Source organism: Atractosteus spatula, chromosome 2 (assembly GCF_055471065.1).
Source record: "Atractosteus spatula isolate fAtrSpa1 chromosome 2, fAtrSpa1.hap1, whole genome shotgun sequence".
Lineage (NCBI taxonomy): Eukaryota > Metazoa > Chordata > Actinopteri > Semionotiformes > Lepisosteidae > Atractosteus > Atractosteus spatula.
The window spans coordinates 46458892-46486093 of NC_142707.1; the positions used below are offsets into that span (position 1 = coordinate 46458892).

Genomic DNA, 27202 nt, shown 5'->3' on the forward strand with positions numbered 1-27202 from the left:
AGTCAATCACAGACTCGCAACCAATCCGCACTTCGGATTTCCTGGTCCGCAGAAGCCGGACGGTACGGTAGAAAACAGGGTTGGCTCAGTCGACAGAACGTGGTGTAGGATATTAACATTTTATTTGTAATAAATAGATACAAAAATAAACTAGAAAAGTGATTAATTTATTATCGAAAAGGTGCTGCCTAGAATTGACAAGTAGTAATTCGTCGCTTGCAGTATCTGTGATGTCTGCGACGGCCGGCGGTGTCTCACCAGCCCCTCAGGGCTCGGCTCTCAGTGGTCCCGGTTCGGGAATGTCAATGTTCCGATGGTTAGAGGTCCTGGAGAAGGAATTTGACAAGGCTTTTGTGGATGTGGATCTGCTCCTCGGAGAGATCGACCCCGATCAGGCTGACATCACCTATGAGGGCCGTCAGAAAATGACCACTCTGAGTTCCTGCTTCGCTCAGCTGTGCCACAAGGCTCAGACCATCTTCCAGTTGAACCACAAACTGGAGGTAAGCACTCGGACACGGAGCATGTTAAAAGTGCCTGACGCCAGACGAGACCTGTACGGCGATTTATTGATTAGGGAACGTGGCGTAGCTTTGCAAGTTAAGTCATATTCGCAGTGCCGTGAAACCCAAGAAGTATGCTTTATTTTAAAGTTAGTTTCTGTAATTGTATGTCAGTTGTGTTTGCCTAAAACATCACTCTGAATACACAGACAGAAGAGAAGATAATTTAAACCACTAGCTAAAGGTTTAGCACAAGTTTGCCTTACTGAACAAGGAATTTGTACCTAGCTGTTCAGAGGAATGAAATTATGTTCACTGTTTGTTGTGGTATCTTTAGCGTTTCTTTGAGGGGTCACCAGGAGCTTTAGTTACTTATGTTAGAGTTTTGCAAGAGGGATAATCAGATGTATTTTAACCTCAAATACTTTACAGCATTTAGTGTAAACCAAACTAGTCTTTGCTTTGTCTCTTTATTTCAAGTACTTACTGTAGGGTAAGACTAGAATAGAGTTAATAGCATTTTTAACTGGCGTTTGGCAAAACCTCATAATATTTTTTAGTATGGTTTTTTTTGTTTTCTAATTTGTTATCATATTTGTATAACACATTGGCTTTTAACTTTGTAAGGTCATGTGAAGGACCACATTTGAAATTGTGAAATAGACGTACAATATCGACTTCCTTGATGTGTTTTGTTGGATTTTGAGTTTAGGGGTTACCCCAGTCTTATGGTGTAATGGGACTTGGTAAACATCAGTTGTAATTGTACTGTGCTATACTTCAGTTATATGGTAAGGTTTACAGGCTGGTGGTTTCTGAGAAGAAATCGTCCAGTTCTGCTAGTGTGCAACAAAAGGCACAAGACAACTCTTTTGTAGATGACAAAGAAGCTTTAGAGAAAACTAGTAGAAATCAATTTCTTCATAAATCTTATTTAAGGTATCATAATTGTAATTCTTAAAACTCACAAAATATTGAGTTAAAGATTTTAAATATTTTGTGCCCTATCAAGCATTTTCTTGTTTCTGAAAAAAGTAACATTTATGTTAAATGTAAAATGCAGGATCTTCTTCACACTTGTTAATTCCCTTTTGAGTGAGTGGCAATTCAGTTATCTGTCATGTAACACTTGTCTTCTATTTTAACTATACTGTGTGCTGTGCTAGTGGTTTTCTAATCCATCACCAAATGATTTTATACAAGCAAGCTCTTCTACCATTGGATTAACTGGTGTGTCTCATTTTATACTTAAAAGAATGGATAGTACCCAGGCTAGAATGTGAATGGTTTGTAAGGCCTGATCTTTGAGTAAACTGGCTACATTATGTACATTACAGAAGTCAGTCAACGTTTTGTGGTGTGTGAAGGGATATACAGTGGTGTGAAAAAGGGGAAAAAAAATCCAAACCTACATGGCCCTGTGTGAAAAAGTGATTGCCCCCCCTGTTAAAACATAAATCAACTGTGGTTTATCACATCTTTGGAAAGCTGAGTTCAATTTCTCTAGCCACACCCAGGCCTGATTACTGCCACACCTGTTCTCAATCAAGAAATCACTTAAATAGGACCTCCCTGACAAAGTGAAGTAGACCAAAAGATCCTCAAAAGCTAGACATCATGCTGCGATCCAAAGAAATTCAGGAACAAATGAGAAACAGAGTAATTGAGATTTATCAGTCTGGAAAAGGTTATAAAGCCATTTCTAAAGCTTTGGGACTCCAGCGAACCACAGTGAGAGCCATTATCCACAAATGGCGAAAACATGGAACAGTGGTGAACCTTCCCAGGAGTGGCCGGCCGACCAAAATTACCCCAAGAGCGCAGCGACGACTCATCCAAGAGGTCAGAAAAAACCCCACAACAACATCCAAAAAACTGCAGACTTCACTTGCCTCAGTTAAGGTCAGTGTTCATGACTCCACCATAAGAAAGAGACTGGGCAAAAATGGCCTGCATGGCAGAGTTCCAAGACGAAAACCACTGCTGAGCAAAAAGAACATAAAGGCTCATCTCAGTTTTGCCAGAAAACATCTTGATAATCCCCAAGACTTTTGGGAAAATACTCTGTGGACTGACGAAACAAAAGTTGAACTTTTTGGAAGGTGTGTGTCCCATTTCATCTGGCGTAAAAGTAACACAGCATTTCAGAAAAGGAACATCATACCAACAGTAAAATATGGTGGTGGTAGTGTAATGGTCTGGGGCTGTTTTGCTGCTTCAGGACCTGGAAGACTTGCTGTAGTAAATGGAACCATGAATTCTGCTGTCTACCAAAAAATCCTGAAGGAGAATGTCCGGCCATCTGTTCGTGACCTCAAGCTGAAGCGCACTTGGGTTCTGCAGCAGGACAATGATCCAAAACACACCAGCAAGTCCACCTCTGAATGGCTTAAGAAAAACAAAATGAAGACTTTGGAGTGGCCTAGTCAAAGTCCTGACCTGAATCCGATTGAGATGTTGTGGCATGACCTTAAAAAAGCGGTTAAGGCTCGAAAAACCCTCCAATGTGGCTGAATTACAACAATTCTGCAAAGATGAGTTGGCCAAAATTCCTCCACAGAGTTGTAAAAGACTCATTGCCAGTTATCGCAAACGCTTGATTGCAGTTGTTGCTGCTAAGGGTGGCCCAACCAGTTATTAGGTTTAGGGGGCAATCACTTTTTCACACAGGGCCATGTAGGTTTGGATTTTTTTCCCCTTTTTCACACCACTGTATATCCCTTCACACACCACAAAACGTTGACTGACTTCTGTAATGTACATAATGTAGCCAGTTTACTCAAAGATCAGGCCTTACAAACCATTCACATTCTAGCCTGGGTACTATCCATTCTTTTAAGTATAAAATGAGACACACCAGTTAATCCAATGGTAGAAGAGCTTGCTTGTATAAAATCATTTGGTGATGGATTAGAAAACCACTAGCACAGCACACAGTATAGTTAAAATAGAAGACAAGTGTTACATGACAGATAACTGAATTGCCACTCACTCAAAAGGGAATTAACAAGTGTGAAGAAGATCCTGCATTTTACATTTAACATAAATGTTACTTTTTTCAGAAACAAGAAAATGCTTGATAGGGCACAAAATATTTAAAATCTTTAACTCAATATTTTGTGAGTTTTAAGAATTACAATTATGATACCTTAAATAAGATTTATGAAGAAATTGATTTCTACTAGTTTTCTAGTTTTTTTTCCCTTAATAATAAAAACCTTCATTTAAAAACTGCATTTTGTGTTTACTTGTGTCTAATATTTCAATTTGTTTGATGATCTGAAACATTTCAGTGTGACAAACATGCAAAAAAATAAGAAATCAGGAAGGGGGCAAACACTTTTTCACACCACTGTATATGCACAGTTAGAATTAAACTAAAGTTCAAGAAGGTATAATTTGTAAGGTACATAATGTAAATTGTGCCTTTAGAGATGCATAAACGTGATACTGAATTGTTTTGGGGGTTTAATAAGGCATCAATAATATGCTGTAGTAGGAGAGGCAATAACTTCACTGTTGACAGTAAGGTTGTTTTGTACGGGAAAGTGAAAGAGAAGAAATAGTCAGTACCCATGTTTGTCATGCTTCAACTGAATTTACTAAAAATAAAACCTTAAAATGGAGTTATATAAAGTTACAATTTCAGTTTAGAATGTATTTTAATGAACTGTAGAGCGACTGGGGATTTTACCTTCTTAAAAATCTTTTAAATGGAAATAATGAAGATCACCACATACAGTGCCTTGCAAAGTGGTTCCTCCCTACTTAGAGATGGAAACAGTGCTAAGGGTGGTTCCACCAAATACGTCTATGCTAGTTTTTTATTCTTCTTTGCAGGCTTTCTGTCATTTAACATTTTGTACCAAAAAAGTATCTAGTTTGAGCACTCACGTTTTGAAAATACTCAGTTTAAAAAATGTGTATGCACAAGAAGACAGAAATGCTTACTGCCACTTAGTCTGTCCAGAGCCTTTCCAGGAGCACTGTTCCTCTGCGTGATATTTTAGACACATCCCGTACAGAAAAGGTTGTGTAGTTAGCAGCACCTGTAGGTTATGGAGTTCAAACCTACATTATACAGTCCCAGCATTCCTCAAACTCACTGAACATAGTAGTTTTCTGAAAGGTCAAAAATGAGGCTATCTGTGCAGACAGATCAGTGAGAGTGCTAACTATTGGTCTCTAATAACAGCTCCTTAGTCTCCAAAGACAGCCATAATGGAAGCAGCTATGTATACCGTGACCAAGAATAATTTTAAGTCAACCACATCTCTGAAACTGCATTATTTACCTGTTGATGGTGACTCAGTAAGCTCTTGTCTGTACCCAGACTGGTCTTGTGGCCAGGTAGGTTCTGCTGGCACTCAATCACTGCTGTACTACAGTCGGTAGCCGCAAGAGAGGCAGGTTAAAAAAAGCAACATGTACTCAAAGGTGTTATTACATCGTTACCTTCATATTTTCTCAAAGGTGATGTAATCTTAGCCAAGCCCATATCTTAATCTAAGTAAAAATATATTTTTATAGAATTTAAAGTCTAAATTGAATTTTACCATAAAAGAAATTAAGGTATAAAATACTGTAGTTCAGGTGGACACCCGAGGAAGGCTCCACAGCTGAAACGTTGTGTTTTCTTTCTTCTCTTTTCCACATGGAATTACTCGTTCCCTATAAAATATTGTGACTGACATGTTTCAACCCAAACTATAATGCTATTTATTATGTGTTGAATCCCCTATGTAGTTTTTGGAGCCTGCAATTACAGATAGAAGTATTAAAATCTAAAGTGTTGCTCTTAATCCCTTAATTGTGCTCATCCTTACTATTGCCGAGTATGACTGCAGTGCTGACAGTCTACATCAGTTCAGACTAACCTTTTATCTGGAAATTCTTGATTATCAGTATCACTTATGTTCCAGAAATCTTTTGCTTTTTAGGAAAAGCAGTGGAACTAGTGTTTAGTATTGTTCCAGATGCAACTTTGTTGCTGGATTGATTTTCTTTTTGTTGAAAGGCTTCGAAAAGTATTTGTACAGTACTGTATCAGGGTGGGTGTGTCAAACACTCTCCTTGCTTATAGACATAATGACATAATGGTTCACACTGACATGACAGCTGCTGCTTTACTGCGCTGTTGACGTCACAGTATTGCTGTGGTTGGTCTGACCAGCAGTGCCAGAATTCACAGCAGCAAGAGGGCTGAGCTTTCCACACTTCAGAAAGTATAATGAGGGTAACCAACGAAGTCAGCTTGTATTTTAAAAGTCAGAATCTCTTGTTTAGTTCATCTGTGGTCACATTCCACCTCAGTCAGTTAAGAGCAAACGTAGCTTCTGTGAGACTAAAGGTATGCAGTTTAATCACTAGTGCTTTATTTCTCCATATTCTTAAGTTTGCCCATGTTGTATGTCATAAAGTGTTGCCAGATTTATTATGCTGCATGTTTAAATGAACACATGATGCAGGTTTTCCAATCGATGATCACGGAATGCATATGTAACATCAAAAAGTGTTTCTTATGGAAGCATTGATTTAATAATTTACCATATCAGGGTTTTTTTCTTTAATGTTAACCTATGGGGGATTTTAATTTTCCTAAAATAAACTGAGAAATACTGTCAGGAATAGCAGTGACTTAAAATGAAATGGTAGAAATAGGAGATTGCTTCCTTCCTCTGTTTGTCACAATACTTATGATTGAGAATGCCTGTATTGATGTGGTGTTATTGAAGAATCAAGACAGAGTGAGGTAAACAGATCTGAGGAACCACTAGGGAACTATAATCATAATGTTGTATACATGGCAGTATCCTTTGAATCATTAAATGTAGAATCCAAAGCAAAGGTTTACAACTTCAGGAAAGCAGACTAAAATATCTTAAGAGTATTGTGTATGATTGTGGTTTCCACAGTACAAAAACGATATTGCTGATCTGGAAACAGTCTAGAGAATAGTGACTAGACAGCCCACATTCCTGGGCTCACTGGAATCTCCTAAACTGACTGACTAAAATAAGTTAACCTTTTTAGTCTTGAACAGAGAAGACTGAGGGAATCTGATAGTAGAATAACATATGTTCACTTAACCATTGCAGGTCATTTCTGTATGAAAATACTTAAAGAGCAGTGATTTTGCCCACTAATGTGTTCATTTCAAAATGACCAATCAGAAACTACGAAAATAAGCATTATTTATCACTGCTTAGGTTTATTAGGTTTCACTAAAAATGAGAACTGAAACAAGAAGTTTTCAGTAGAAAAGCCTAATCATTCATTTTTTTCATATATTGTAGCAGAGATTTTCAACCCTTTCTGACTCACGGACCCGTTTTGAAATACTCCTGCATAGAGAGGACCAACAAATTAAAATTAAAATCAGTCTACAATTATTAGAAATAGTAAAATATCGAAAATGGAATTAGGTCAACAGATCTACTGTACACTATTAGACTGCAACTGGGTACACTAATAATAATTCCTTGTACTTGATATAGCGCTTTTCTAGACACTCCACTCAAAGCGCTTTACAGATAATGGGGACTCCCTTCCACCACCACCAATGTGCAGGATCCACCTGGATGATGCAACGGCAGCCATAGTGCGCCAGAACGCTCACCACACATCAGCTGTCAATGGGGAGGAGAACAGAGGGATTAGGCCAATTCACAGAATGCATCGGAGGCTATGACCGAAAAAGGCCAAGGGAAAATATGGCCTAGAGTTAAGTTGGAGAACCTTTGGCCCATCACTTAATTCATCTAGCATGCTGGGTGGATTATTACAAATTATTTGGCAAAGAACATTTTCAGTAAAGTGGTGATGTATCATTTGTTGATGGTGGAGTGAAGGGTAGTGTTGGTTTGAGAACCACAGACTCGTGTTTGAATCTGGTTCATGTGACGTATCATGTCCTGCGGTCTGTACGGCACGATGCCTGTGTCTCAACATTCATTTCCAGCTGTTATGTTCTAATGTTGTAGTTTGTGTGATATAATAAATGTTGCAACTGTGGCTTAATGTCACAGTGCTGTTCACCTTTTTAATTCCATTTCTTAGAAAAGCAAAGACAGTCGGATACGTACCTTGCATTGCTATTATGTTTGTTCTTCTTGTGTATATGAACGGGCCTCCATGTGCTAATTTCTCAAATTCCTGTATTGTATTTTGTATTCCATAGTCTTTTATTTTTCCTCTCCGGTCTCCAGTGATGACGAATAGAAATACAGTTACTTGTCTTAACTGACATCACCATGGAAACAGAAAAGGAAGGGGCAGGAAAGCATGTTTACATGGGTTATGCTGTGTCCTTTAGTGAGTGTGGTTGTCTGTATCATCTTTAACATTCTTAAAAAAACCATAATTAAATTAAAATTCAGCTCTGGAACTGCATCCTTTCAGTGGGGTAATCCACTGCCCAAAGTGAAGAGAGAGGGGATTGGCGTGACGATACACAGCAGAATTGATATGGATGCAGTCATTTCCCAGAAGAATTTGCTACACAAGAGCATCTTGCTCTTACCAGATTTTCTGTTAGAAGTTGATAGTGTTTTAATGCTTATACCTGAATTGAAATTATTTTATTTTAATGGGAATATTCCGATACTTATTAGAACTCTCCATCTGATTTCACCAAAAATAATAAATACTAATCTGGAGTGGTTTCATGAAACTTCTCCAACTACCAACTACTACTTTTATCAAAAGATGAAACAATGTGTTTTTATGTTTAGTTTTGTTTTCTTTCTGAAAACTAAAATTGTATATTAATTGTTTTGGTGTGGGTTTGTCTTTACGCCTTAAAATTCAATAGTAAGCCTTTTTTTTGTAAAAAGTCATTTTTATTAACTGCTGAAAGTTTTAGAATCTTCCATTATTAGTGAAGTTGGGCTACAAGCCATTGACCACATTAGGAATAGCTACTGATCAGAAAACTACAATTCTGGTGTGGTGATACAGTAAGGGATAAGATTAAAGACCACACCACACCTTTGCTTCCTCATCTGTGAATCTTTATGATGTGTTTTATGGACTTTTCACTCACGCTATTCATGTTACTTATCGTATCATTGTCAATAACAAGCACCATGACTTGAAATTTGTAAAAAGCCTGAAACAGAAACATACATATAAAATGTGTACCTTGTAAATGAAATGATAAACCAAAATTCCTCCTCTCTTCAACCTGTAATTTTTTAGGGTCTCTGTAGCATTAGATTTTGCTGTCTTAAAACTTGTATTACGCCACACTGATAAGGGACACATTTTGAAGAGATGGAAATCATAAAAATGAAATGAATAGGTTCTTTGTTTGGGGTTCCGTTGTCTTGATCTTTGATTACAGTGGTGAGTGTGCCTGGTGCCAATTTCTTCCTATTTCTATAACTTTTATTAAAAGAGTCAACATACATGCAACAGTGCAGCTGATTCCCGATGTTCTTTCTAGCTAATCCTTACATGAACTTTACTGTGCAGTGCAGTGTTCCACTGATGCCTTAGACAGCCCAGTTTCAGTCAGCCCCAGGGGGCAGCAAGGGCATCTATCTGGTACTGTCACAAACCTATTGTTTTAAATAATTAGCCCAATAATTTTCTTCTTAGATAGTCATTTTATTGGCTATGGGTTAAATGAGCTTGTTATTATGCATTACTGTAGGCATCACTGGTTTTAGCAAAACCTCTCTTGTTTTGGATTGAAGGATCTGTACAATACCAATCAAGAGAGGCAATACCAATACAATACCAATCAAGAGAGGCAATGATAAAAACAGAAAAAACACTAACGGGACCTTAGTTAGGATGTTTTATCCTAACTAGTGTCTAGTTGCCACGTTGAAAAAAGAAGACTGCCTTATTGGCAAGAATCCAGAGAATGGAATGTAGTAGAATGGAACTGGAAAGGTGTCTCGTATTATGTACTGAAAGAATTGGGCCTTTTCAGGCTGGGACAAAGCAAGCCATGATATGATTTGCTGAACCTGAGGAGTTTAAAACTCTACACTGAGAGTCAAGGACTTCAAGGGATCATTGGAAATAAAGTTCATATGCAGTACATGTGGGAGGTTAGACAACAGGAGTTATGTCATTACACAATGGATTATAGGTGTATGGAACAAGCTGAAAAGTCATGTTGAAAATTTGAGTAATGCAATACAACGGTTGGATTATTACTGTAGTTCTATATACAGGCAAACCACAGTGGTTGAATTTTCATTTGTTAGAAGAATCTACCATTGTTCAATGTCATGTTCCATGTCTGATGCTTTTTGCTTTAGAAATCATGTTGTACACATGACTCTTTCTTTCCGTAGATATTATTTATGATCAGCCTTGTTTGTATTGTCTATTAATGCAATTTCTAGCAGAGTACAAAACTACTGTGTTTCTTTGTGTTGAAACTTGTTAATATCCCTGACATTACCTATGATTACACAGCAATCATACCAGATGTAGTGAACGGATATTCACACTATTTCTAAATAAAACCATGCACAGAAGATCTCTGTCCTATTGATTTTGTACAATAGGTACACTAAAGGTCTTACTGTGACTCCTGCTTTTCTCCTTATGCGCGTTCAGCCCTCTCAGCTGACACACCTGTTTAGAGGAAATACTGTTGAGCTGCTGCTCTTTTCACTGTAAACTTGCTTCTGTTTGGCAATGAGACAACACCTAGTAATGGCTTGCAGTTTTACTGGGCTCTCATTCTACAAAATGTGAAGTTTTTGCAGTAGAGGAATTTAAAAAAAGATCAATAATTAGGGCACTACAGAGGAAACAAGATAAAAGAAGACACCATAGCTTTTCTTATTATTTCACATTCTATTTTTGCACACAAAACAGTTTGTGATTGTAAAGCAGACATGCTAACAAGGACAATTTGAGAACCACTCTTTTGTTTTCCAGTGAAAAGATGCATACTTTAAAGCAAGAACCACTGTAAACGGACACTGAATGTGGTTTGGGTTCACGTCCATTTATATACTTTATTAGTATCCCTTTAGATTTTGCAGGGTAGCTCAGAATAAGTCTCATAATTACATCACAGCTGTTTGATTGTTCTTTTCATTGCCTCTTTTTATGTTTTTATAACAACTAAGTATACTATTGATTTTTTTATCTGTTAACCTCAAGTTAAGCATACTTCATGCAGTTTTTAAATAAACCACAGGCTTTTTAGTACATTAGGTCAATGTCTTGTTTAAAAATGAATTTTCCTCATGATAATTAACATAAGTAGAGGCATTTGTGATCTAATGCAAGCTGGTAACAGCCAGATCTACAGTATACTCTGTGATTCACTCAAATCTCACTTTATTACTAAAATAGCTAATATTTTCATCTTCTGACCTTCATCACAGCATTTCAACAATGAAGTTAACCTATACAAGGTTGAACAGTGTATGTACCATACACAATACAAAGTAGCTGTCATTTAATTTCCTTTTGCATTACACATTAATCATTACTCAGTTACTCAAAAAAAGCCCAAAAGATGCACTGAGGGGACACTGTAAACTTTATGATTTGGCTTTCTGCATATTGATTGATAGTGGTCGGCTGATTTTAAAGGTTTAATTTATAGGGATTCATAGTCTTTCCAGTTCAAAATTAATATTGATGAAAATCACAACTGCCGTAAGTACTGAATTCAGGTGTTAGTTCTGCTCAGAGCGGTGTTTGTTTGCTGGGGAGAGGGAAGCAGTAATTGCTCCAGGTATGTGGCTTTGTGACTCAGCATCCTTAATATTGGAAAATGTTTATTGTCTTTGAAGCAAGTCAAGAACTTAAAAGAACCATACAGAGAAATATAACATTTATGGCAAAACAATATTTTAAAAAACATAATTTGACTTGATTTTAGCCAGAAAAGAGCAGTAAATATTACAAGGATGTAAATAAGAATCACTGTGATCAATCACAATGATGCAGTTTTATACACCATGCAGTGCAAGGGCTAAAATAAGATGCAGAATTTCTGTAGGTTTGTTTAGGTTTCAACCCTGTTCCTGGGGACCCTGATCCTGGCAGGTTTTTTATCCAGCTAAGCTCTCGGCTACATAATTGACCCAATAACAGGGTTAATTTGATCTTTTTTCATTTCCTACATATACATGGATAGCAGTTGCCCTTTAATTGGCAATGCATGAATGCATATTGTGGTGCATTCATAACTTAAGATCTTTAACTTTCTAGGAGGAAAAACACTTGCAAGGTTCCAATCAAAGAACTTATCAGTTCAGTTAACAAAACAGTGCATCATTGTGAGAATGAAATAAAGTGCTTGAAGATTTGTGTGGCAAACAAGGACGCTGTCACTTGTATTAACCGGGTAAAAGGTCAAATAGGAGACTAATACATAGGTAGAAGCGGGATATAAAATCGAACCCTTCTTAACCATCTAAGACCTAAACCTTTTACACCTCTGGTTCAAGAATTCAGTATTGTCACCAGTTCTGCAGCTTGGGAGTAAAATAAGACAGAAAAAATATACATCCCGTACAGTATAATGTCTCTATACGAGCCAGCACTTATGGGTTCTCCTTTGCTTTTTCAAGTAAATTGCAGGTAAATGAGGTACCACAGCATCCCTTACCTCAGTGTACTGGATTTTCAGCACACTAGGGCCAGAATTATTGCAGGTGTCTGTCAGGCAATAAATGGTTAATTCAATATGTAGTGCAGTGGATTCTTTAATTTTGGGGGGAAAAAAATCCATCGAGGGAGTCAGTGTGAGGTTTTGCAGGCAGTGATTAAGAAATAGTAGTGCAGAGAGTCTAAATGATGGCTTAGCACAGCAGAGCTTAGGGTTCTCTTGGGGTTCCAGATCTGACATCTCAGGGGAATTTTATATCACTAAAACCTATTTGCATAGGTGCAAATTTGAGTTTACCATTTCAAATGTACCCTTAAATAAAGTCCTTTTCAACAAATAACTGTCATAACAGACTTACACAACTCAGCGTAATGACCAGTTTCTGTGGATGCAGTTATTTTTCTTAAAAATCATATTAAAGAATTCTTTAAAACCCAGTTACGAAGACACTCCGATATTATTCTGAACTATACAGCAAAACTTAAAATCTAAGTTATCAGCAGAAATGCCTTTAAAACAGAAATGTATTTTCTAAATACATTATTTAAATGTTCAAGTTCTGTGTTTTTGGCAAGGCTCACTTCAAATGATTAAATACTATAGTATGTTTCACAATTTAATATCATAAATGTTAAACTGAAAACTGAGTAGGAAGGCAAAGCCTGTTACAGTGCCGTCTGCATTCCGTTGGTTGGAAATGATATACAGTATGGCTACGATTGATTTAATAAAGAAATCAGTCCTGCACACACTATAGTAATCCTTCCCACCTTAAGCTTTGCAGAATCACACCAGTAGAACTGGTTTTCTACTGTTATATTTTTAGTGTTTATAACATTTTTTTTTCAGAAACCAATATTATGTTTGATGCCTCTTATTACGCTGTGGCTCAGTTATGGAGTGAGTGACTGAGACTCTCGTAGATAACAAAAAATGAGCTTCTGGATTTTCTGTGAAATGGCACTGAAGTCACTACCAAAATGTGTCCAAAAACTGGCTATACATAACTTGACAAACCATGGTTGTGCTATGCCATGGGCTTCCAAAGATGATAGAATATGCCCTTCACATAGCATATGATCTCCTGCACAGTCCAGGACAGGTCATTCTAGGCTTCCTGTGCAGAAGTGTTTCCTAGTGCTCTTATGTTTTGATAGTGGCTGGGTGGATTGATTGACATCACACTCGGAAGAAAGAAAGCATTGTTCGTTAGAAACTAAAGCAGCACAAATGTACCAAAACCAAATAAGACCGGTTTGGTCCTCCTGCCCCATTGTAGAGGGATTAAGTGATGTCACACCCTCCAAAAAAGAGAACACTACTGTGTATCTTGGGAAAGAAAGCAGCCTTAAGGCAACTTTTAATAGCACAAACTGGCACAAACATAACACAAATGACTGAGACTGGTTCAGTTCTCCTGTGCTGTTGTAGTGGGGGCCGAGTGACGTCGCACTACTTACAATGGCACAAACATAACAGAAATGAATGCAGTGGGTTTCATTGTTTGTGCTTTTAAATAGAGGGGCCAACTTCACAGAGCTTCTTGAGCATGCTGGTCATTTTATTCCAATGACATTTGCAGACTGTTCAGTACTCAGCACCTTTGCTAATTCCTTTGGAATAAACCTGATATCCATGCTGTTTGGACTCTCTATCTGACTGTGTTGTATTGCTGTATGGCTTTTTGCTTGGTGCGCTGTATATTGCACACAGACATGCTTCCAAAATGGCATGAATTGGAAAATGTTAATTCACGCAGTGCGGCCATCAGTGTGTGGTCCTTGGTCTTTTCTGAATTGCCATTCCACTTTCATGTGTGTCTTAGGCGCAGCTGGTGGATCTGAAATCAGAACTGACTGACGTGCAAGCCGAGAAGGCAGTGATTGAAAAGGAAGTCCATGACCAACTGCTGCAGCTGCACGCTATCCAGCTCCAACTACATTCCAAGACAGGACAGAATGTGGATTCAGGCTCTATCAAAGCCAAACTGGTGGGTATGAGTATGGCTCTTTATTTGCTCCTGAAGTCAGTGGTTACAAAACATACTACTTTTGGATGAAGCTGAACATTTTATATACCCGTCTATGTATAAATGCTGCTGTGTTATAATTTCACTAATGCATGTTACATAAATTAATAATACTCCAGCATACTTATGCCTTCTTACATGTCTTAACCTGATCACCTTCTTTTACATTTTCCACTCAAAGCCATTGTGACTAAAAATAGTTTAGGAATGAAATGTTTATTATTACAGTGACTCCCAGTGTCAATGACAGCAGTGACTCTCAAGCTGCAAGAAAGGTGACAAAATCTGTTTAAATAGAAACCTTCAAAGCAGAACAAAGTGTAGTTGCACAGGATTTCGCTCTCTGTCAGAGATACAGGAATCTGATACAGGTACTAGTGGAAAAAAGTGCTTACATGCAATTAAATCTGAAGATGATTGGCCATTATTCAAATAATTTATGAAGGTCCTTTGCTGTAATAGTTGATTGACACTTGATTATTACCACTAGTGTCTAAAGTATACTGTACAAATAGAGAATAAAAGATACATGTACATATAAGATTACAGTAATATAAGCATTGTGTATGATATTGTTCACTTACTTATTTTGAGTGTTGAAGGTTTATCTTTACAAAGGCTTTCTTGAGATTCGGACTCTGATAATTATAGTTTGGTTAACCTGTAGACATCAGTACAAAAAATAGTTTAAAAAATGAGACCTTTTAATTTTGCTTTCTGGGCTTGCATTACTTTGTCTGCTTTCTAACTTTAAAACTCTTTTTCTTTTCTGCCTTAAGTCTGTCCCTTCAGTGGAGGACATGGTAAGTGAAGTGTGACAGCTATTTTTGTTTCTGTAATCATAGCTGGGTCATTCCAGTCACTGCATAGTCCTAACTGAAATGGTGCTTCTTTTACTTTTTCATTGTCTTAGATTCAATCTAGAGTAAAAAATGAATGGCATTAGATTGGATTTGCTGGTGGTACTTTAACCTCTCCAGTGTGACGGTAAGCAATTGATTGAATGCATGACGAATGCAGTTTCAAAATTATCTGCCAAATATCCAGAATCCACAAATACCAGCATTTAATTTAACACTTCCTGTGGGTCTCATCCACATCTATTATCTCAGAGTAATGTATAAGTTCATCAGTCCCTCACATCATGGATTTTTTTTCTAGCATAAACATGGTAAAAACAGTGCTCATACAATTTCAGAGGGACTTGATCAGTGTGGACTCTTAACATCAAAACGGTTTCACAACTATGGGAGGTGTGACTTAGAGGCTTTTACAGCAAATCTGTGTCTATTGGTTAAATTAAACCTGCCACTTACAGTAGCACTTGTCCTCACAACTTCCCAAAAGTGACCTTATAAGATGAGCTCTTGTTGGAATTTCTGCTCAAGGTGATCTGTTCTCTTTAGGTTTCTATGTCAGGTTGCAACTCAAAGAAAGGTTTAAAAAACAACAAGGCTTCCATTGCTCAGCAGGACAAAAAACCCAAGTAAATTGTTCTAGCAAGTCAGAGATTTGGAATCTCAGATAGGCAGATGTGTTGGTTGAGTTGATGTGGAATGAAACAGATGTATGTTTTGTTGGGACAGCAGCAGAATTCCAGTATCTCAGATTATCTGTGAAAACACTACACGCGTAAACTATTGGAATATCTTTTAGTTGTGTGAAGGAATTAGGTCTGAGTACCTTTGTAAGATTGTGATAAGTTTTAAATTGCCTTCCTGAAGAGCTTCTGAAGTTTGGAAGTCTTGTTCCTGTAAAAAAAATGTTAAAACATAGTTTATGTGTATTATTTTCTAAAGACAGAATATAAAACTTGTCCAGAGCACATAAGATGATTGACTATTATTAAATGAGATTTATGAACATGCTGTGCTGTACAAGTTGAGTAGGAACTTGATTATTGCTATGATTAGTGTCTAAAGTATACTATACAATCTGTCCATTATAGAGAATAAGAGATACATGTACACATACTGTGAGGTTACAGTAATATAAGCATGATACTGTATTGTTCAAGTATTCATTTTGACAGCTGTTTGAGCCCATCATCTACCCTCTTTATATTGAGAAAAAAAGCCCGTTCTGCAAGTATACATAGATTGTCGCTGGTTAAACCTCAAAATAATTAGAACTGAGTGAAGGCCATCACTTTCAACCCATCTCATTCAGTTGTTTTTAATAGGTTTAATCCTGAAAATAATAAGATGAATAATTAGTGTAAAAAACTTTGGCTTGTTTGTTTTCTGTTCCTGTTTACAATATTACCTGATTTCAACTGAAAGATACATTTTCAAGAGCAACGAGTACTTTAATTCTTTAGATATGCATTCTAAATAATCCCTCATGGGATTTTAAGATATTTCATTACTTCATTTATCTTTTTCAAGGATATACTCATTGACATGAGTAATATTAGAATTTTGCATAAATAGCACAGCACACCTGCCATTTTTGCAGATCTGAATGCCAAAATACTGAACTTTTCCAGGTAAATGTTCAAACCTGACATGCATGCTGAAAATAACCGGTTATACAAGTGGTTTGGAATTTTAATCTCTATTCTTCTGGAATTTCTTCTTTTAGAGCTTAATTATGGCTTGATGACATTTCTAGATTCCCCGAGTCCTTAACACCCCAAGACCAGGGTGCAGTGCGAGGTTAGGTGAAAAGTCAATTGCACTTGTAACAGTGCCACATTGCAGCTAAAACAGAACATCTAAAATGGGGATCCTACCTGCTGGAAAAGTGAAGCAGGTCAAGAATGTTCACCTCCTATCAACTTACTGCAGAGTTCTGCCATTGTTAAACTATGTAGATTAAGCTGAAATGTATGGATAATTACATGTCTAAAGATTAAAAACCGTCAGCGATCTGGAAGCATAAAGAGTCCAAACGTAAAAATAGTATGTTAGGATTTTGTCTTGAGCTGGTGAGAGCCATCTTACAACATGCAGGTTTATGTAGAACCGGATAGTCAAGCGCTCTTCAAAGCACACATTCAGAGAGCTCGTATTCCAATTAGCATGTGTGTCATGGCAGAGACATTCTGTTTTCTTTTTTATGATGATGTGCTCATTATGTCTGAATTACATCTTATTGACCTTGCAAATGTCCATAGAGGCAACTGAACCTCAGAAGTATTTTTTCGTACTCGTTTTTCTATAGGACAGATCAAGAATGAGGCCTTAGTAAATTATTTCTCCCTCTGTTTTGGGGACTTGGAGCACTGCAAGCTTTCAGACAGGAAACCCTAAACATGTTAATCTTTATTACTATGCCTTAATAAAAACATATCAGTTGGTATTCTTTTGTGATAGCTGTCAGTTCCAGTTTACAGACCTCCTATCATTACCCTTTGGGATGTTGAAGGACAGTTGTGCTTTGCTTGTCACTGGTGATCTTGCCATGTTTGTATTACCTAAAAAGTTTTATTTCTTATACGCAAATTATCTTGAAACCTGAAACCCTAACCAAACAAAAGATTTTTGTTTTTTTAAATGAGACCTTTCTTGAAGATTTTACAGAAACAGTAATCTTGTGCTGAAACCCAAATGCATTGAAAGACTTTAAGCTTAAAGTCACAAAATGTCACAATGTGCATTCTTATTGATGTAAATTATTATGTTATGTCATATCAGAGGAAAATAAGACACATGTCTTATAACATTAGTTGTCTTATTAAGTTTCTGTGAATTATCATTGAGCTATGTGCTCAATATGGACCTGAACGAGAGGATCCATGCTGTTCTGTGCCGTTTGGGATACAGGTTACAGAACTGATCATTTCACAAAACCAATATCAATAAAATATACGAGATGCATGGTTAATGTGGGCCTTAGCAAAACTGAATTCTTGCACCTCTTTCTTTTCTTATGGGAGAAAGAACAGGGGGACTGTGAGCAGCACTATACAGACCCAGAGGACACTAACCTACAGTAGCAGCCGGGAGTTTAAATAAGCCCTCAAAACCAGAAATGGGAATGTGCTATTTACAAGAGGATTTCCCTCCAGAAGACAAAGCCTGAGTGACCAGTCAAGGAAAGAACCCTTGATTTCAACATGACCGGCACGGTCATTTTACTGATATTGTTAGCCTTAATTCTATTGCTGTATTACTCACCAGTACTGCATTGCATTATTCACCTGGAGGAAACCAACAGAAATGAGAAGAAGACTGCGGAGCAGCTTGTGTGTGGGAATTGGTATAATTATTGTGTGAGAAAATACGGCAGCTGAGTAAAATACAACACGTTTCTATCTGGCAAGCTTTCCATAACATGCAGATTTCTGGAGACATTGTTTGGATGAAGGATCACCAGGATGTTTGCTGCTTTCTTTGTGTCAGTCTCAGCAGAGTGCTGAAATGTTTTTGTCCTCTCTGGGGGTCACGAGCTGCCTGCAGGAGATGTGGCTCTGCTTTTGTGAGTCATTTGAACTGTACAGTCAACAACATACTGCAGACAGGGCGGTTTTTGATTGCATAGCTGGTTTTGGACAACATCCCATTTTTTTTTGCAAACAAGACCTTATTGCAAGTCTCATGGGGCTTGTTTATATCACTATGGTGGAATGAAGGATTGTTGTAGTATTCTGTCCTGTACGGTTGTCACTAGTATTTTCACTCAAGATGGATGACTCCTATAAATCTGCTGAAATTCAACATCTCTTGACACTTTCACAATATTAATATTACAATATTGTTACAAAATTACAATATTACAACACTTAAATATCACTGGATTGTTTATGTGCCCTAAATATTTCAGTTACTGTATTTTATACAGAATTTAAGCAAAATGAAATATTCTGTTTTCTTTTTGTAAATTAACTCCCTACAGGAGAACATAATGAACAATTATTAATTTTGAGTTTTTCTGACGTCCTTACACAGTACTACACTATAGTGTAGGGTTTTCAGTGCTGGAGAAGAGTTTGCAGGGCTGACAGCCGTGTTCAGCTTTCAGTCCCTTGTTTTGTGTTGTGTAGGAGAAGGAGCTGGAGGCAAACAAGAAGGAAAAGGTGAAGGAGGCGAAGTTGGAGGCGGAGGTGAGGCTGCAGAAGAAGGAGAATGAAGCTCTGCGGAGACACATCGCCGTCCTGCAGGCCGAAGTCTACGGAGCCCGACTAGCTGCTAAGTACCTGGATAAAGAGCTGGCTGGAAGGTAAAGGGCACCTCTCATCAAAACGTCCTGGATCCTCACTGCTTTTCGTTGTCTCTTTCATTTCCCATGTCATCAGTTTATTAAGCTGCTTCGTCTTGAGGTCTTAATGACTCATTGGTTTGTCTGATGTTTTTTTTATGCATCATGACAGATTTTCTGTTTCAAACTGTGAAACTGTCCCGGGCTTTAGTTTCTCTTCTTTGAAAGAACTAACAGAGGCAACAAAATTTAAAGAAATTGAGAAACATAAATGTGAAAATTGTGTTGAACATGTCAAATCTGATACCAAGTTTAGTAACCATTTTGTAATAGTAATTTCAGCATTCATGTATTATGTTTCGTACATGTAATATTTTATGAAGTTTTGAATGATGGGCAAGGGCCTTAAAACTAAAGATTAATGTAACAACTCTCCTTTTAACTTTGTAACACTGCTGCCCTCTGGTGACCTACAAGACACCTTTTTTTTCTTTGTCCCGTGACTTCTTTCTTGCTGTTACACAGATAATTCTTAAGAATGTAAGAAAGGTTACATCTGAGAGGAATCCATTTGGTCCATCTACCCAAAGTTGTATTTAGTTCTTAATTGATCTAATGATTTCATACAGCTGTTTCTTAAAAGAAGCCAGGATAAGGGCTTCAACAACATGGCTGGGTAGCTTGTTTCATACCCATACAACTCTTTGGGTACAGAAGTCCACCTTTCTTGATATTAAATGCTCTTCCATATAGTTTCCCCCCTTGTTCATGTTTCACTGTCAGTTTGGGTGATATGATAGAGAGCCCTTTCAGACATGCTTCAAATAGGACATATTGCCTCAGTTTGGTAAAAGCAGGGACTCATTAACATATGGCATTGATGATTATCTTTAAAGTGAGAGCAGTCAGGCATATAAATAATGCTTATCAGAGAGGAATTTTACTATAGTTTAACTGGAGCGATACTTCTAGATTTTATCTGTAGAGAAACTAGCAATTTGCCCTCTAAGTAGGGTATAAAGTATATATATTATGAAGTGTTTATGAATGTATGATTTGACTATGGTGATCAAGAATGAGGCACAAAATGTGAAACGTGCAGTTTAGGGCCTCAGAGTAATTCTGTGTGTGTTTGTGTTGCCTGGTCAGAGTGCAGCAGATCCAGCTGCTGGGGCGAGATATGAAGGGCCCTGCTCATGACAAACTGTGGAATCAGCTGGAGGCGGAAATCCATCTTCACCGGCACAAGACTGTCATCAGGGCTTGCCGGGGACGCAATGATCCAAAGAAGCCCTTGCCTTCTCCCACTGGACATGTAAGTACCAAACAGTAGGTAATTATGCCTTTGTAGTTTAATTAAAGGCAGGAGACATCCTTTCAGTGAATTGCACATTTACCTCACTCCTGCCCCTAGTAATTGTTATTACAATGTTTAGTCTTACGCTTCTACTAATCACAACAGCCTTATGTAGTTTGGAGGCATTATGGTTATACACTTAAGTATATTTTGCTGTGACTTTCTTTTTTTCTGAGATCTTAAGAACCTTTTCACAAATGTTTAGTCTGATCCAATTTCCTTGTCTCATTGTATTAACCTGTTTTCCTGTTAAGATTGAGCACGTACAATTTTGTAATCAAAGTAGTATTAAGAAAACATAAAAGTCAAATTTGTGCCAAATGTATAATGATGATTTCACAGACACTGCTCTTTGAACATTAGACATTTATTTTCCCATTGTCTTTCCTTCAGTGAATAGGTTAATACCTGAATACCTTAAGCAATAAGGTGTTTGCTCATACCTTTTGCATAAACTGGTATCCTTTTAAGGTAGATGATATAGTTAATATAAAAATGGCATTCACTGTCAAGATGGCTGAAACTTTTTAAGTCATTATATTTTTTAACTATTAAAACTTAATTGAAGTAGTATCAAATTAATAATAAAAAAAACATTTATGTCACAACCAGGACACAGAAACATTAAAGAAGACTCAAGGTGTGGGACCCATACGAAAGGTTTTGCTGTCTAAAGAAGATCATGAAGGACTTGGCATTTCAATCACTGTGAGTTCACAGGTTTTAATGTTGCTGTGTCAGTCCTATTCAAGTGCTGACCCAGAATGATTCTGTTAATAGCGACGGGGCAAAAGTAGTTGCTTAAATGAATTTCTGAGGTCAAACAGCAATTGATGCCCAACCTCTGCTGTGGTTTACAGTACCATCTGTCTTATAATAAATACATGAAGTCCACAAACATTGCACATGTGAGTTCCATAATATAAAATAGAAATCTTATTATTCACATATCTTGGCCTGCTAAGTATTTTTTAGAAAAATCTTAGTGTACTAATCTTGTAGTCTCTCCGCAATTTACCATTTTACATGAAACGTGAATAAAATAAATAAACCTACAAAAGTGAGCTGGTTGAAACATTTGGGTAATTACTTTGGCTTTGAATTTTTTTTTTAATTTTATCCATGGCGTAAGTGCTGCTTTAACAAAGCAAATGTTTGATGCTCTGATTTTTTAATCCAGAAAAGGCTGGATGAGATCCTCAGATCAGTTAGCTGCTGAGTACTGTAAATCTAATGGACTGAATGGTCAACTCTCTTTTGGAACCTTTCTTGCAGTTTTATTAAATCCTGGTTGTGCTCTTTATTTCAATATTGCATTTGTGTATAATCAGGGAGGTAAGGAACATGGGGTGCCCATCTTGATATCCGAGATCCATCCTACGCAGCCTGCAGAGCGGTGTGGAGGCCTGCATGTGGGCGACGCCATCCTGGCAGTTAATGGCATCAACCTGAGAGACGCCAAGCACAAAGAAGCTGTTACTATTTTGTCCCAGCAGGTAGGAAAAGCCTTCTGTAAAAGAACTCAAAGACAAATGCCTAGGAAACTGAGTAACCACAGAGGTGCATTTTTAAAAGGATTTTTGTAATAATTTTAACAAGATTTTTCCCCACATCTTAATGTGAACCTGCTTGGTGTTTCATGTGGCCACGGTTCTGTCTTGGAAATTGAAAGACAGGATACAGGTGCATGGTTCCTGGATTCTAGCTATTACAAACATCCATTTTCTAGCTGCCGCTTCATCCAATACTTTTTTTCCGGGGGAGCCATAGCCTATCCCGACAAGCAATGGGCGCAAGGCAGGGTACACCCTGGACAGGAGGCCTCTTCACTGTAGGACACACACAGACACAAACACTCACACATTCCCACCAGGGCTCATTTTACTACAAGCCAATTAACCTACCAGTATGTTTTTAGCCTGTGCGAGGAAACCGACACAAACACGGGGAAGAACATACAAACTCCATGCAGATAGCACCCCAGGAACTGAACCCAGGGCCGCTGAACTGAACCACTGTGCCAGTGTGCAGCCCACGTAGTGAAAATATACAACTTACATTTTGTTAATGCATTAAGAGAAGATGGACATAAAATATAGTGAGCACAGCTGATGTATTTAAAGGTCTTTTCTAATAGTATTATTTACAGAGCTGTAGATTGTTATCAGACTGTATAGCTGTTTTAAATCAGGAATTGTTCTGGGTGAAAGGGAAACACTCTAGACCTGCCTTACCCCCACCTTAGGCTGTAAGTGCCCCTGGCTATGAGACAATTCCCACAAGAATGTGGGATCGACAGTTTAGCACTGAACATCAAATCAGACAGCCAAGCAGACAGGAGCCGTGATTGGAAACGTTTAAAACATGAATGAGAACGATGAAGTACACTAACAGTTTTTTAACAGTTACATCTTAAAGAATTAAACACCATAACCCTGAAAGGAGATTTTCAATCGACAATTGTTTAAACTGTCTTTCCAGAGAGGCGAGATTGAGTTCGAGGTTGTCTACGTGGCTCCGGAGGTGGACTCGGACGATGAGAATGTGGAATATGAGGACGACAGCGGGCATCGCTACCGGTTGTACCTTGATGAGCTGGAGGAGACCTCCGCAGCAAAACGCAGCAGCAGCTCTGGGGATACTGGGTCATTGCAAGGTAAACTAGAGAGGCCATAGAGGTTAGAACACATGTAGGGGTTTGCAAAAGGCTGAAATGACATGCTAAATAAAGACACTTGGGGAAGAACTACGCATTTTCATTAAATTTCAATGGAGTATAAATCTGAAAAGGAGAAATAATGTTTATATATAACCCTTTGGCAGAAATCTGTTTTCCTTGCAGTATTGTAGTGCACTCACTTATATTCAGCATGTGGGAACAGATTTGAAGGGATTTAAAGAAACAGTAACATGGAGGTTTTTTATTTACATTTTCACAGTTCATAAACTCAGTTTGCAAAAAACTTTTTTTTTATGCTGCGTTGCTGCTCAGATTGTAATGATTCTTGTCTTATCATTTCAATATAAAACAATACATTCATCTTCAGCAGCATTACAAGTATTAATGTGGATTTTGTTCATTATTGAACACAATTAAAAATAAAAGAATTAATCATTGGACCATCTCTATATAAAGCAGAAAAATGTAATCCTATCTTGTCTACTGAGAAGGCAGTGATGAATTTGTCAGAGATTTAATTTAGAAGCTTCTCATGGCATTTCCAGTACATGCATGACATCTTTGTAAATTATGAGACATGTGCTGTGATTTATTTTATAATGTCACAGCCAAAGTGTAATCAAATAATTGAATCACTCTCATGAAGCTTCTTTTGCTCTCAAGAGATTCTTGAAAAGTCTCTTGACATCAGGAAAGTCAGAAAGAAGAAAGCTGGCATTTTAACAGTTTTTCTGAGATAAAGGAGCACATTGTGTCAGATCTGCATAACAGAACATAATGGTTACAAATGAGAGGAAGCTGTTCAGCTGATCTTGCTTATATGGCTGCCAGTAGCTTATTGATCGAAGCAAATTGGGAAACACAAGCAAAACAGATTATTTTCAAGCATGTTTATGTCTGGTAGGCAAGTAATCCTTCAATTTAGTTGCAAGCCTTATTTCTGTCTAATATGTCCTTTATTGTTTGAAGCCCTGGAGAAGAATTCTGTGAGTGAAGGTGTGGAGAATGGAGACCTAGGGATATCAAATGAAACCGCGTCAGAGGAAACTGGACCCAAGACTGCCGAGTCTGCTGACAGTTCTTCATAGGCTGTCGGTGAAAGAAGACAGGGGATGAAAGACTTTGTATATGTGTTAAATAATGAGAGTTTTGTATTTTAAGAGAATGGACTGCGTTGGAGACAATGGGAAGATGCATGAGAATAATAGAAGGAGAATGGCGTTGCACTGGTTACTGTTGCAATACATTCTAAACAATACTGAATGCATGTTACCATTCCTGTTTGAGCGGTATTAAGCCACAGAAAAAAGAGAAGTTGCCATATTACTGGAGTTTTCAGATGCAGGACCCGTAAATGATGCAGGAGATTAATTGATGGGTTAAAGGGGAGGGGTATGGGATTGGCCTAGAGTGATATTACTTTTTATTGTCTGTAGCATCTGTAAGCTGTTCCTGAACTAGTGGGGACTGCGTCATGGGCTAAACTACTATTTAACTCTTTATTCCTGGCTTGTAAAGGAGATTTACTGAGCTCTTCTGAAGGTTAAATTAAATTTCTATTCCTTCACTGCAAGTTACTGCAAAGTATTGGTTAACAGATCTCTGCAATGCAGCTACATTTTAACATGATGTTGGGTCAGTGAGTGTCTTATTTATTCATATGCCCATTTGTTTAATGACCAAATACTTGGTGAATCAGGTTTGCTTGTCTTTACTCCACTTTTCTAATGTTGATCTTTACATCTGATAAAGGTGTGAAACAGTTCTGTGCCATTTCATAGTGTAATAAAACAGAATAGCTCTCTGTCCCTGCTCATCAGGCATTTTCAGGGTTTCAATGTAAATTAACTGTTATACGGATTATTTGTAGATGTACTTGAAAAATAAATATTTTTTCTCTTTATACACCTTGATCCATCAATTTAAAACCCTGGCTTTATATATTAAAATAAATACTATAAATATAAATAATATATGAAATAAAACTCCCTAGCACAAAAATGCATGTCCCACTATTGATCGTGTTACAAATGAATGAGGCAGTAATCAGTCTCCTATTGAGGTGCCTTAGACTTGGTGTAGCTGGACAGGAGAACAGAAAAATAGAGAACAGTGGTCATGTACTGACTCTATCCATGGAATAAAAGGCACACAACAGTCTGACAAAAGTATTGCACAGTGGACTTTACATACACTACACCTACAAAATTGACTGCTAACAGTAGTTTTACATTTTGCATGCCTTCAAGGTTGCTAAAGATGGCAGGTATTTTTCATTCTGAAGTATTTGTAATACGTAGTGTTGCTGCTCATGTCTTTAATTTAGTTATTTGTGTCATAACATTTTTATTCTATTCATACAAGAATTTTGAACATATATTGAAAATAAGAGGAAGGTGTGTGAACCATCAGTTTTTTTTCTCCTGTCTCCCAGCAGTCTTACCTGGATATGTATTACATGTCTGTTGCAGTATACTTTGATGTGGAATTCTTTTGGAAAACCTTCACCTGTCCTCTGAGCTAAAAGAGGTGACATGGAAATGTGCAGTATTGTGTTGAATACCTTGTACAGTACTTGGATGGGAATAATGTAAGAGTAAGGAAGCACATTGTAATTATTTGCATTGCTGTATCATAATGTGAAAAAGTGCAATGTATTTATTACTGTCAATTTTGCATCATTATTATACCTTTGAAAGGCTTTTTTAAAGCGTTCTATTTTTTTTACCATTACTGCTATATTTTTGTGTGGATGTAATGAAATGTCCTAACTGTGCTTCCACCAACTTTCATTTTTAATACAGGTATGTTATCCTATTCCTTCGCAACTGGTTTTTTCAGTCTTCTTTAAAGAGAAATTGAGGCCTTTTTCTTCCAGTGTATTCTGTTTCTCCTGCAGCCTACTGCCTACTGGGGAGGTTTTTGTTTTTTATTTCTGGCCTCTAACCAAAGATGACCAATATCCAGGGCTTGCACTGGTCACACTGGATTTCAGTTGCAGGGTCACAAGGTGAAAGTCTGTACCAAGGAGACAGGCAGGAAGGAAGACAAGCATTTCACTTTGAAAGCTTTAACATATAATGAGCGTTAAAAGCCAAAATGCAGCACACAACCTGTAACTCTTCTAAGTTACAATCAAACACAGGCATTTTACTTAGCAGCAATAAACAGATGATTTATTGTCTTTACACCAACACTGAGGAAGAAATGTGATGTAACATAATACAGTAGATGTACACAAAACACTTTCTGCCTGTTTGCTTCAAATCTGGTGTGTATAACTATTTTTTTAATTTGCTACTGATTACTGTATTTCTGTGGGTTTAGAACGTTTTTTGTTGTTGATCTCTGTTTGCTGTATTGCAGTCTCTTTCCCTTCTACATACCGGGTTCTTTTAGTTTTGTTGAATAAAAGTGAAAAATAGTACAGTACGTTCATTTAAATGAGGGAGGCTTTTGCAGTTGTCCCTTAGTCTTATGTCTCTTCTATATCTGACTTTTTGTAATGGCTTTCCATGTATTTTTTCCTGTGGTGAAAACCTTTTGCTTTGCATTTAATGCTATAAAATCAACCCACCTTGATCATTCAAGGCTTGCCATATTTCTCTTTGTGCTTGTAATGGCCATTGCCATTGCAGTTAATGATTGCATTTGTATATTCATATTTATCCAGTGTTACTTTATGGAACAAAATCTGATTTAAGCATGCTTATTTTTGCAGAATGTTTTTTTCTAATCCGTGGCTGGATTTTTTTTCCATATGAAAAAATAGCATTTTGTTCCAGACCCCAAGAAGACCAGTTTTAATGTATCATATGTCTTAATTACACTTCAGTGGTACATGTGTAACATGTCTAATATTTGAATAAACGGAAATTTATCTTGCTCAGATGGA

General features: G+C 37.4%; 1 protein-coding gene across 1 annotated transcript; it reads left to right on the forward strand.

The window, feature by feature from the left end:
- Positions 1-27202, forward strand: gopc (golgi-associated PDZ and coiled-coil motif containing). The gene is made up of 8 exons (XM_088909179.1): positions 1-503; positions 13925-14089; positions 19116-19291; positions 20420-20585; positions 21240-21335; positions 21959-22123; positions 23109-23283; positions 24277-27202. The coding sequence occupies exons 1-8, from the start codon at positions 231-233 to the stop codon at positions 24393-24395; spliced, it is 1335 nt and encodes a 444-aa protein (XP_088765305.1). The 5' UTR covers positions 1-230; the 3' UTR covers positions 24396-27202.

Bases quoted from the DNA above. Each gene is read 5' to 3' on its own strand.
- gopc (XM_088909179.1), top strand. From the start codon at position 231: ATGTCTGCGACGGCCGGCGGTGTCTCACCAGCCCCTCAGGGCTCGGCT. The intron at 14,090-19,115 runs GTGGGTATGAGT...TGTGTTGTGTAG, and splicing joins GCTCTATCAAAGCCAAACTG to GAGAAGGAGCTGGAGGCAAA. The intron at 21,336-21,958 runs GTGAGTTCACAG...GTGTATAATCAG, and splicing joins GACTTGGCATTTCAATCACT to GGAGGTAAGGAACATGGGGT.